At 43.4% G+C, this 12,113-nt stretch overlaps 1 protein-coding gene across 4 annotated transcripts in view; it reads right to left on the minus strand.

Moving 5' to 3' along the window:
• The window catches only part of LOC126091949 (synaptotagmin 1-like), a 1,108,877-nt gene that overhangs the window by 96,561 nt on the left and 1,000,203 nt on the right, over positions 1–12,113 (minus strand). For all 4 annotated transcript variants that reach the window (XM_049907282.1, XM_049907285.1, XM_049907284.1 and 1 more), the window contains one exon: positions 5,962–6,063. In XM_049907282.1, the coding sequence (XP_049763239.1) occupies positions 5,962–6,063 (102 nt within the window). The remainder of the gene's footprint in view (positions 1–5,961; positions 6,064–12,113) is intronic.

Genomic DNA, 12,113 nt, shown 5'->3' on the forward strand with positions numbered 1-12,113 from the left:
CACAACTTTGGAACAACACAGGAATTTACTGAGATAACTTACAGAAGAATCAGTAGGTGTGTCACTTTGTAGCAAACAACCTCAAATTTGATTCATGAGGAGCATCAGTACCATATTCCGCCACCAGGTCCCGCGTCCAGCCATCCTGATTCAGGTTTTCTGTGATTTCCCTAAATCGCTCCAGGCAAATGCTGGGTTGGTTCCTTTGAAAGGGCACGACCGACTTCCTTCCTCGTCCTTCCCTAAAACCGATGAGGTCGATGACCTCGCAGTTTGGTCTCTTCCCCCAAAACAACCCAACCCAAACCGCCACCAGAAATACCAGCATAGTGCACAGTTAAAATGGCCACTTTCACTGTACTCGCTGTGTGTTTGGGTTCGTGAAACAAACTCTGCAACAACCGTTAAGTGTAAAATTCTCACTGAACACACTAAGGAACCCCCAATGAGGCCTATAATTTCCTCTGGGCACAAGAACTTTTTTGAGATGTATTGTTCACAGCAACATGATACGAGGTCTGTTCAAAAAATTCTGGAACTATGTCCACAAAATTTTTCTATCCTTACGTTTTACTTACTGTTCATGGTCTCCTTAGAAATAGTCTCCTCCACAATTGATGCATGACTCCCAATGCTATTTCCACTTACAAAAACAGTCTTGGCACACCTCTTGCTGGATCACATGCAGCACCATCTGCGAATTTTCTTTTATCTCATTTATAATTGTAAATCTTTGTCCTTTTAATGGGGTTTTCAACTTTGGAAATAAAAATGTCCACAGGGGCCAGGTCTGGAGAGTATGGAGGACGAGGCAGCACAGTGATTTCATTTTCAGTGCAATACTCATGCACCAACAGGGATGAATGTGCGGGTGCATTATCATGGGACAAGAGCCATAAATTGTCTTCCCACATTTCAGGTTGTTTCCTTCTCACATTTTCCCACAGGTGTTGCAACATGTCCCAATAGTACCATTGATTACCTGTTTGTCTCTGTGGCACAAATTCATGATGAACTAATCCTTCAAAGCCAAAGAAAACTATCAGCATGACTTTGTCATTTTGCCTGGCCTGACAAGATTTTTTTAAATTTTTTGTCTTGGAGAACCTTTCTTGACATATTGTGAAGATTGAGCTTCAGTCTCAACATCTCAACTGTACCCCATGTCTCATCACCAGTTATGAGCATCTAATTCTCATTCACAAACATCTAATTCTCATTTGTGCAATTCAAAAGCTCTTCACAGATTGTGAGGCGAAGGTTTTTCTAGTCTTGACTCATGAGTCATGAGGCAAGCTTGGTGACACCATGATGTATTCCAAGATTCTGTGCCAGTCTTCGACTGGCATGCACAATTTCATTGATGTTGCTGACGTTAGCATTTCCGCTAGATGTAGAAGGGCATCCTGAACGAGGTCATCCTTAACTTCCATTCGGCCATTGTTAAACCATGTGAACCATTTGTAACACTGAGTACGGCTTAAACCCTCATCAATGTAGGCTTCCTGCATCATTTTGTGTGTCTCTGTAAAGGTTTTCTTGACTTTCATCCAAAATTAATGGAGACACATTGGTCCTCTAACTCTGCCATCTCAAAATTCACAAGCTGTGTGACACAATGTTCTACTTATTACAGCAGCGAACAATAACTAATAGACTTACAACAATGAAACTTTGGGAAGTCACATATTAAACACAGGCATATGCAGGGATACCAACTGCTTTTCACTTCAACACCACTGGCGCAAAATTACAAATGTTCTGGAATTTTTTGAACAGAACCCATAAATCACCAGGCACCCATGCAATGACGGTTGTGTTGAATGGGTTAGAGACAGATTTGCCCACAGTCCTCAAAAATCAATATAATGTGCATCTATGATACTGTCATTCCACAAAAGACTGTTAAGCAAGTGCTCCATAAACGTTTACACTTCAACCATACACATTCTCAATGGCACAGCACATTAGTGATGCAGCTAAGACTGCTCATGGGGAATTCTGTGCAGAAATGTTGCATTGGACAGAGGAAGATGAGACATTCCTGAACACAATAAACTTCTGCGATGAGTGAACATTTCAGATTAGTAGCATGGTGAACACCCAAAACTGCAAAATAGAGGGCAGTGAAAATCCACATGCAACTCTGGAACATGTTTGTGACAGCCCCAAAGTTAATGTGTTTTGCGCCTCTAGCAAACTGAAAGTATATGGCCCTTTGTTCCTCATGGAGAAAACTGTCACTGGTATTGTGTATCAGGATATGCTTGAAAATTTTTTAATTAGACATACTGTTGAAGATGACTGGGATGATGGTTTACCACCAGCAAGATGGCGCACCACCTCATTTCCTCACAGAAGTTTGAGGTTTCTTCAATAATTGCTTCCCACGTCAGTGGACTGGCTGTGAAGGCCACCTCACTCCCCAGACTTGACGTCACTGAATTTCTAACTCCGGGGTTTCATTAAAGACAGTTAATATGTCCCTCCTTACCTGAAAAATCAAATCTACACTACTGTTGCACAGATTATGCACAATTTGGTGCAACAAGTGTGAGAGGAAATGGATTACCGGTGGGATATATGCCACGTCACAAATGGTAGTCACGCTGAACCAAAATGGCACTTGACAATTTTGTATGAAATCTGATGTTATTTACTACAAAATGTTGACAGACTTCTATCTCATTTCAAAGTTGTAATGTCCTATTTGACTCACCCTGTGTAAGAACCAGGGAACTGAACATTAATAAGACTAATGCTGTTCTTGACAATGCAAATAATGTATTAGATAATGTACTTCTTCAGCTATATACAGTGAGCTCATGTTGTTAGAAATTTTTATAAAATGCAGGGAAACTTGAAGATGATGAATGGTTGGCACAAAGAGTCACAGCTGTCTCTCAGCTATAAGAATGTAATCTAACAGATATCATCTGGAACAGTTTCCAGTCACTCTCTAAGTCTGTTTTGCACATAAACTGCCTTACAACAAGTATGTCTGCTGACCTCCACACTATGAAGCTGTGTTGCTATTCCTTCATTTTCTTTTCGGCTTTGTACCTTACTCTGAGAGAGAGAGAGAGAGAGAGAGAGAGAGAGAGAGAGAGAGAGAGAGAGATGGAGAAAGGGAGGGAAGGAGAATATATTTAGGAGTAAAAGAGACCACTCAGAAATATGAGAAGCACTGAATCATTGACAGGCCCACACAAAAGAAAAAGAAACATGCTAGCTTTTAGATTAAATCCTTTGTCAAGGTAGAGTGCACCACACACACACACACACACACACACACACACACACACACACACACACCTGTGTCCCTACATATTGTGCCAGGTCGACACCTAATGCAAGGACAGTGTTTCAGTTGACAGTCTACAGTGAGGTATGGGTTAAGCTGGGTAGGGTGGCCACAGGGGGGAGAGAAAGACAGGAGGCAGGAAGAGTGGTTGGGGGTGGGTAGCTAGTGGCTCGAAGGGAGGCAGCAGGAAGGGTTGGCAGGTGCATGGGTTAGGTTGGTGATGCATAGGTAACGTAGCCGATGGGGTGTGGCACACAATATAGGTGACATGGACTGGGAGGGGGTGACAGGACAGAGGAAGGAAAACTATTGGGTGGAGGGTATGGGGACAGTGGATTAATGGGAATGAAGAGGAGAAGGGCTACATGAGCAAGGAAGTGTTGCAAGCATAGCTCCCATGGATCCAGATGGCCTGGTTGTGAAATGGCAACTGAAATTAAGCGTGTTGTGTTCAGCTGCCTCTTATGCCACTGGGTGGTCGCTTTGTTCTTGATCACAGTCTGATGGATAGCTGGTTGCCATGCCGGCAGGAAAATCTGTGCAGTGATTGCAGCAGAGTTGGTACATGACATGGTTGCTTTTGCAGGTGGCTCTGCCTCTGATGGAGTAGGATAACCCTGTGATCAGACTGGAGTGGGAAGTGCTGGCTGGGTGGATTGGACAGATCTTGTGCCTGCATCTTCATAGGGATAAGATCCCTGTGGCAAGTGGGAGTGGCATAGGAATGGACTAGGATGTTGTGTACGTTGAGTGGGTGATGGAATATCACTTTACACCAAAAAAATTACTTCCATACAACCTGGCCATCCATGGGCAGTGTATAAACAGTGATGAGAACTCTCTTGCCCAGTAAGCTGAAGGTCTCATGAGGGCCTTTGCGGACAGGCATTACCCCCAAACACAGCCTGCAAACAGATTTCCTGTGCCATATCCTCACACATCCCTAATCCTCCCAACACCCCCAAGAATCACATACAAATGAGCCACCTCCTCATCAAACAACTGAACCATATGATAAAAAGGAAAGTGGCAACTTTCTTTTTCATAATATTGTTACATTCCATCTTGGACTTTCCATTGTTTGATTTTAACTGAACCATATGCTTTGATTATCTGTCATTATGTCCGGAAATGAGATACATTCTACCCAAAATACTTTTAATTCCTCCTAAAGTGACATTCCATCACACGGCCATCAAATACAACATCCTGGTCCATCCTTATGCCACTCCCAACCTCAACTGCGGGATCATATCACTGTCAAGTTGCAGGTGCAAGACCTGCCCAATCCACCCATCCAGCAATTCCTACTCCATTCTTGTCACAGGCTTATCTTACCCATAAGAGGCAGAACCACCCATGAAAGCAGCCATGTCACATACCAACTCCAATGCAGTGACTGCACAATTTTTTATGTCAGTATGACAACTTACCAGTTGACACTGATGAATGGCCAAGAACAAAGTTAACCACCCAGTGGCACAATATGGAACTGACCACAAGATGTTCAATTCCAATGACTTCTTCACAACCTGGGCCATCTGGATCCTTCCCTTCATCACTAGCTTTTCTAAACTATACAGATGCGAGTTATCCTCACAACATATCCTTCGCTCCTGCAATCCTCCTAGCCTCAGTCTCCATTAACTCACTGCACCCACACCTCCACCAAACAGTTTCCCCTTCCTCTGACCTGTCACTCCCTCCCAAATCCACATTTCCATCACCTTCATCATGCACTTCACTCCACTGGCTCTAGTGCCTATGCAACACATGACTAAGAAATGCACCTATCACCCCTCCCTCCTGCATTCCTATCCAATAAACCTGCTGTCTCCCTTTGAGCCACTAGCAACCCACCCCAAGGACAAAGGAGTGTGTGTGTGTGTGTGTGTGTGTGTGTGTGTGTGTGTGTGTGTGTTGGTTACTTGATGCTTCCATTATTCAGTTAAAGGTCTCCTAGTTATTTATTTTGTAGAACTTTCCTTCCTATATTTGGAGAGAGACTATAAATAGACAAAAAGAAAACAATATCTTTCTGTTACATGATCAGTGATCAGACACTAAACTCAGTCACATCAGTCCAGTACCTTGAAATATATGCTCACAGTAATTTCAAGTTGAATGATCATGAAATGTAGCCATAAGGACACAGATACCAGACTGAGCTTCTTTTAGGGAAAGTCCTAAGGCAGTGTAGTTCACTAATTGAGGAGGTTGCTTACAAAACTTTTGAATATTATTAAGTGATTTGACAATTACCAAGTTGTATACACACAGAGGAGATTAAATGAATGACTAAACACAATCATCATAGGTTTTTTAGTCAACAAGAGAGCATCACAGAAAAGCTTACACTAGAAATAGCTGCATTTCAATAGCAGTCAGGAAAAATTACTTCCACAACCTATATCTGTTGTAATGACCACAGAAGGAAAATTAATTGTTTAGGTGAATACAGGTGCTTGCTGACAATCTTTTTTGTTAAATACAACTTGTAAATGTGGCATGAAGGAGGCAAAACAAATTTATACACCTTGTGTCCTCCACAATGCAGTGTAGGGCAGTTTTCAAAGGACATATGTAGATATACGCACACATATAAGCATAGTATGAGAATAAATGAACATGTCCTAAAAGAAACAGGATCAATTTACCTTATATTGAAGACGTCCAAGTTTAACTTCACTTTGTTTACTTTCAGCTTCATCTCCCCCCTCTTCAGCATTTTCGGTAAGTTCCTCTAGATCTGGTTGAACCTACAATCATACATAAGTTGTTTTATATGTAAGTCAGATATTATAACCTTTAATCAAGTTCCTAAAAAAGTTGTTGAGTTTCTGTGGTCTGTGGGTTTATTTTAAAATCTGATGGAGTAAAAATTGTAGTTTTCTTACATTTTTGACTGATTTGTATTTTAGGTATTGAAACATTAAGTTACTTCAAAGTTTACTTTAAACTACACTAAGATAGTTTCAAATTTTAGTACAGAATTTAACAACAAATTGTAATATGTGTTTAACATTCCTCATTACTTGTTCACAAGATGTTAAGAATGTACAAGTGGAATCTCTTGATATTACCTGAAGCACAAGCGAGGTCATTAAGGACTTACCAAATGTGAAAACAGTTTCAGTATGTGACATATAACTGACAAGTATGTACTCATAAAAACATTGTACACACAATGTTAAAGGCATACAAAATACTGTCAATACATCCTCAGACCACAGATATATACACTCTCTAAGCTACGATCTACCTAATGTCATGACTTAAATGTTAATGTGCTATGCTATGTTTTTTTCTTGTATCTAACATAAATTTCCATTTCATTTGCCACTCTAAATCTCAAAGTGCAAAGGATGCTTTGTATCCAAAGCAACTTCTACTTTCCCTGTACTTCCTTCTCTTTCATTCCTTTCATTTATTGATATTAATTTTGTTTTACTGCAGATCACTCTCCAAGTAATCAATTATCCATGGTGAGACTTTACACATATTTTTAACTAAAAGTTTCTACATTTTTCATGATGTACATTCCTACTATTATTTTAACAAACAAATATATGGAAAAGCAAGCTGTCAGCTCAAGCTGTCAGCTCAAGCTGATCGATGCATAACATAGAGAAACAATTAACATCAGAGAGATGTTACGTGTATCTGTGTGCTATGGATCTGTCAGCTTCAGATAAATAGTTACTTCTCTTATTTTTGTTTATTATTTTTATCCTGGAATTTACATTATTGTAGTATTATTATTTTAACATATTTTGAGACATTTCCTTGTTTGTTATTTAGTTATTGCTATATATGGAGCCATTCTAGTGAGCTGTATGTGAATCTATTAACTGTAGGTTTATACACATTGTTGACACATTGACGTGTACACTATAGTGTACAAATTCAGTAATCCATTTTAAAAGTACAATAGTTTCAAATTTTACACATTGATAAATGTAAGTACAACTGACCATATCTGTTAACAGTTATAACTGTAAGTGGCCAGCATCATAAATAAGAATTTACTAAAATACCACTGAAACAATAAGTTTATTTTCTTTCAAAGATAAAAGAAGCAAAAGGAGAAAAATCTGAGAAGCTAGTGAAGTTATTGAAAATGCAGGATATAAAAGACAATACACATAACTCGTTACACTCATCCATCCCCATTCATTTTCAGCATAATAATGCTTGTATGACTCCTGTTATATTTTATAAAGAATCAAATGTGCCAAAATGAAATACTACAAAATAGACTCAACTCTTCTAATTATAAAGTAACAACAGGCTGGTAACTTTGAAAGTGAATGATGGCTTTCAAAAGGAATAAACAGGAAGAAGCTGGTAGAATTAGGATGGAAAGGAGGGGGCAGGGGGGGGGGGGAGCTTTAGGTAACAAACATTTGCCAATGACTGATACCTCACTGTTTAACCCAAGAACAACAGGCTCGGTGTTTGCAATTCTGCTAACAGAAGGTCATAGATTTTATTTTGGCATGTCAAAATTTATAGTAATGAAACATGACTGCAAAAAATTTGATTCAGATATAAAGTGGAGCTTCCCAGTTTAAGTAGAGTCAGCATTAATGAAGTGAGCAAGAAATATGGGCTATGCATCAAGTGGATACATCTTCAATATCACACTTGAAGAAGAAAGGTAACTGAAGGCTGTTATGCTTGGATTTGATTTACTAAACATTTCAAAATCAGGAGAAAAGGTCAAAATTGAGAATATGTGGAATCCTGTTCCACTAGTACAGTATGCTTTCTCACAGGATGACTATAAAACAAGCATATGTTGATGAATCCCCTGTCGCTATACTTATAAGTATTCCCCAAATCTGATCACATACAGGCTGTCTGGTACTTGTCTAATGGTAGTTTGATTTAGTCTTTATTTTAATATGACTTCTTAGTTTACACTTGTGACTTCCAGCTACTAGTTTACTGCTTGCAGATCATGTCTGCAGGAAGGCATCACCTATTTTGCTTCCAGTGTAGACCTAGCTTATTGCAGTAGCCACCAGAAAGATCGCGGGAGACGCACATCAGCACGGCGCGTCACGGATGGTAGTTGCTGCAAGTAGAGTCCCATTCACCAAAGGGCATACGAGAATTCGGCCGCAACCTCTGCCGGCGGAACAACAACAACAACTCAGGCAGCATGGGCCGTGCCCAGTCAGTTCACATCAGGCATGCCTAGGAGACAGTTCCCGGTCTACACTAGGTGAAGTGCAACGGAAAACGTGAACCGTGTTACTACACAAATGGCGACGAGTAGGGTCGTTCTTTCACATGTTGCGTCATTGTTCTGGTTTTGCAGCTTATCCACAGCATGGAGGATTTAGTGCGGGTTCTGGTTGAGCAGCAGATGGAGCTCATGGCCACCATGAAACAAGTGCTTACAGCGTTGCTCTCCATGCAGTCTGCTCCAGCACCATTCCCTCCTCCCTTTCCCCTGTATGACGAGATGGTGGAGGATTGGGACGCATATGAATATCGCCTTCAGCAGCATTTCCAGGTATTTCATGTTGCCAATGCTGAGGTATGTCGTGCTCTTTTCTTGTCTTGGATATCTCCCTCGCTGTATCAACACATGTTGTGGCGGCTAGGGTCGAGTTCTATCAATGCAAGAAGCAGCCCCATTAGTCTTACCGGGCGTGGGCCGCTACCCTGGACGGTCTTAGTCGCAAGTGTCATTTTGTCACGGAGCAGTCGCGAAAGTCGTATGCCCACGTTATGGTGCGAGATGTCATTGTTCGTTCGGCCCCTGACAGGGAGGTCTGGCAACGGGCCCTGCAGTTGGAAGACCCTTCCCTTGAGGAAGTCCTGTCCATTGCTCAATCGTATGAAGTCTCTCACGCCGCAGGTCAACAGTTGGAAGCGTGGTGCGACATTGCGGTGGTTCGGGGTGGCACGGCCACGTCCACTGCGTCTGGGGTGGAAGACGTGCGAGCGGTACAATCTGGCTGTTACAGCCGTACCTGCATGGTACGTAAACAGAGTTCCGGCCGCCGGCCCCTGTTACAATCCTGTGCATCGTGCTATATACATCATGATGGGTCAGAGTGCCCCCAGCGTTGGGCCGTTTGTCACAAATATAATAAAAAAGGACACATTGCTAAAGTTTGTCGCTCAGCCTCAAAAGAATCAAAGGAAGCAGGTACAGAGGATGTGGACGTTGACATTCAGGAAGTTTCATTGGGCCAGGCTCCTGACGCATCGGCACACAAACTCTTTATCGAGGTGTCTGTCCGGTCTCATCGATTATAACTGCAAGTAGACACGGGCGCGGCAGTTTCTTTGCTGAATGCACAAACTTACTCCGACCTCGGGTCGCCACTGTTGGCGCCAGTTTACCAGTGTCTAAGCGGTTATGGTAAACAGTTCATTCCCCTACTGGGTCAATTCACTACCGATGTGACTTACAAATCAGTCACTCCACCTATTACTTTTATTGTTGTCAGTGATGCAAGCTCCGCTAACCTTTTTGGCTTGGATGCCTTTCAAGCTTTCGGTTTTTCTATCACTGACACCATACAGTTGGTCTCCGACGATGTTCCCTATCAATCATTGGAATCTTTGATCTCTGACTTTCTGGATATCTTTGAGGAGGGCCTGGGGTGTGTTTCAGACTTTGAAGCTCACTTAACGTTGAAGGCGTTGGCTCGCCCGGGTGTTTTCTATGTGCGAGGCAGATCCCCTTGGCTCTCCGCCCTCAGGTGAAAGAAGAGCTCGACCGGCTGACAGCCCTCGGGGTCATTCTTCCCATTTCTTCTAGTGAGTGGGCTTCGCCCCTCGTTATTGTCAGGAAACCCTCAGGAAAATTACGTCTTTGTGGCGATTTCAAGGCCACCATTAATTCCCAATTGGTGGTGGACACCTACCCTTTGCCTCGTGCTGATGCATTGTTCTCCGCCATGGTGGGAGGCCAATATTTTTCGAAAATTGATCTTTCAGAGGCTTATCATCAGATACCACTTGATGAGGACTCCAAACGGCTGGCGGTCGCCAACACCCCGTTTGACCTTCGCCTTCACCAATACCAGCGGTTGGCCTTCGGAATATCCAGTGCCCCGGCGATATTCCAGCGTTATCTTGAGCATGTTACGTCGATAATCCCTCATTGTATTAATTACCTGGACGACATAATTGTCACAGGCCGCAGCACGAAGGAACACTTGCACAACCTTCGCACCCTCTTTCTCAAATTCAGGTCCGTGGGCTTGCATTGCAACCTGCGTAAGTCAAACTTCTTCCAACCGTCCATTGAGTATGTGGGCTACACCATCTCTCAGCATGGCGTCCAGCCACTAGGAAGTTTGGTCGAAGGTATTGTCGACCTTCCGTGACCCACTTCGCTGAAGGAGTTACAAGCTTTTTTAGGCAAGATTGCCTATTACCACCGGTTCATTCCCAGGGCTTCCACCATAGCCCGGCCCCTGTACTGCCTTCTACGCAAGGGTGTTCCTTTTGATTGGTCGCCTGCATGCGAGCGAGCGTTCAACTTGCTGAAGGGCCTCCTCACGTCAGCGCCTTGTTCGGCTACATTTGACCCCCATCAGCCGTTGGTCCTGGCTACCAATGCTTCGCAGTATGGGGTGGGGGTGGTCTTGGCCCATCACAACATGGACGGTTCCGAGCAGCCACTGGCGTTTGCGTCTAAAACTCTTAGACCCGTGCAGGCCCATTACTCCCAGGTGGAAAAAGAGGCTTTGGCCATTGTCTACGCTGTTACCAAGTTTCACCCTTTCTTGTATGGCACCAAGTTTCACTTAATCACTGACCATAAGCCGTTAATATCATTATTTGGCCCCACATCTCAGATTCTGGATAGGGCGGCCCACAGACTACAGCGCTGAGCCTTGTTCCTCTCTAAGTACCATTATGACATTCATTTTCGCCCTACCGGACAGCATGCAAACGCAGACGCTCTTTCCCGTCTTCCGGTGGGCCCGGATCCTAAGTTCAATTGAGAGGAGATCATGTGTTTTCATTTGGATGTGGCATCCCGCCAAGCGGTTGATGGCTTCCCGATCACTAATTCTCGAGTCGCCAGGGAAACGGCAGCTGACCCGGTTCTCCAGCAAGTCGTTTGCCTCATTCAGCAGGGGTGGTCATCCCGACCTCCAGGCCGGGCCTTGGACTCTCTTTGTAATTATTTGGTTCTACGAGACCACCTCTCTGTCTTGGAAGGAGTTCTCCTTCTGGCTACCAATGATACAGCTCCTCGCGTGGTTGTTCCTGCAAGTTTGCGAAGGGAAGTCCTCACGTTATTACATGAGGGGCACTGGGGTGTTTCCCGTACTACAACCTTGGCTCGCAGACATGTGTACTGGCCCAGTATTGACAGAGAAATTGAGCACTCGGTGGCCGCCTGTTCCCAGTGTGTGAGCCAATAGGCATCTCCCAGGTCAGCGTTCTCTTCATGGCCGCCTGCAAACCAGCCATGGGAATGTGTTCACATTGATTTTGCGGGCCCGTTTCTCAATGGCTTTTGGCTCATTGTCAATGATGTTTTTCCCGATTCCCATATGAGGTTCGCTGCTCCTCCACCACTTCAGAAGTTGCAATTCAGGCACTAGCAAAAATCTTTTCTGTGGAAGGTCTAATGGACCTCAGTTTATTTTGCAGACCTTCCAGGATTTTTGTAGGCGCTTCGGTATTCGGCACATTTGCTCTCCCCCCTTTCATCCACAATCGAATGGGGAAGCTGAGAACATGGTGCGCACATTTAAGATGCAGATGAAAAAGTATGTGCATGAATTTCCTGCGGAGGAGGCATTGACGTTTTTCCTGACGGCAT

The sequence above is a fragment of the Schistocerca cancellata genome, chromosome 7, assembly GCF_023864275.1.
Source record: "Schistocerca cancellata isolate TAMUIC-IGC-003103 chromosome 7, iqSchCanc2.1, whole genome shotgun sequence".
In the NCBI taxonomy this organism is placed as follows: domain Eukaryota; kingdom Metazoa; phylum Arthropoda; class Insecta; order Orthoptera; family Acrididae; genus Schistocerca; species Schistocerca cancellata.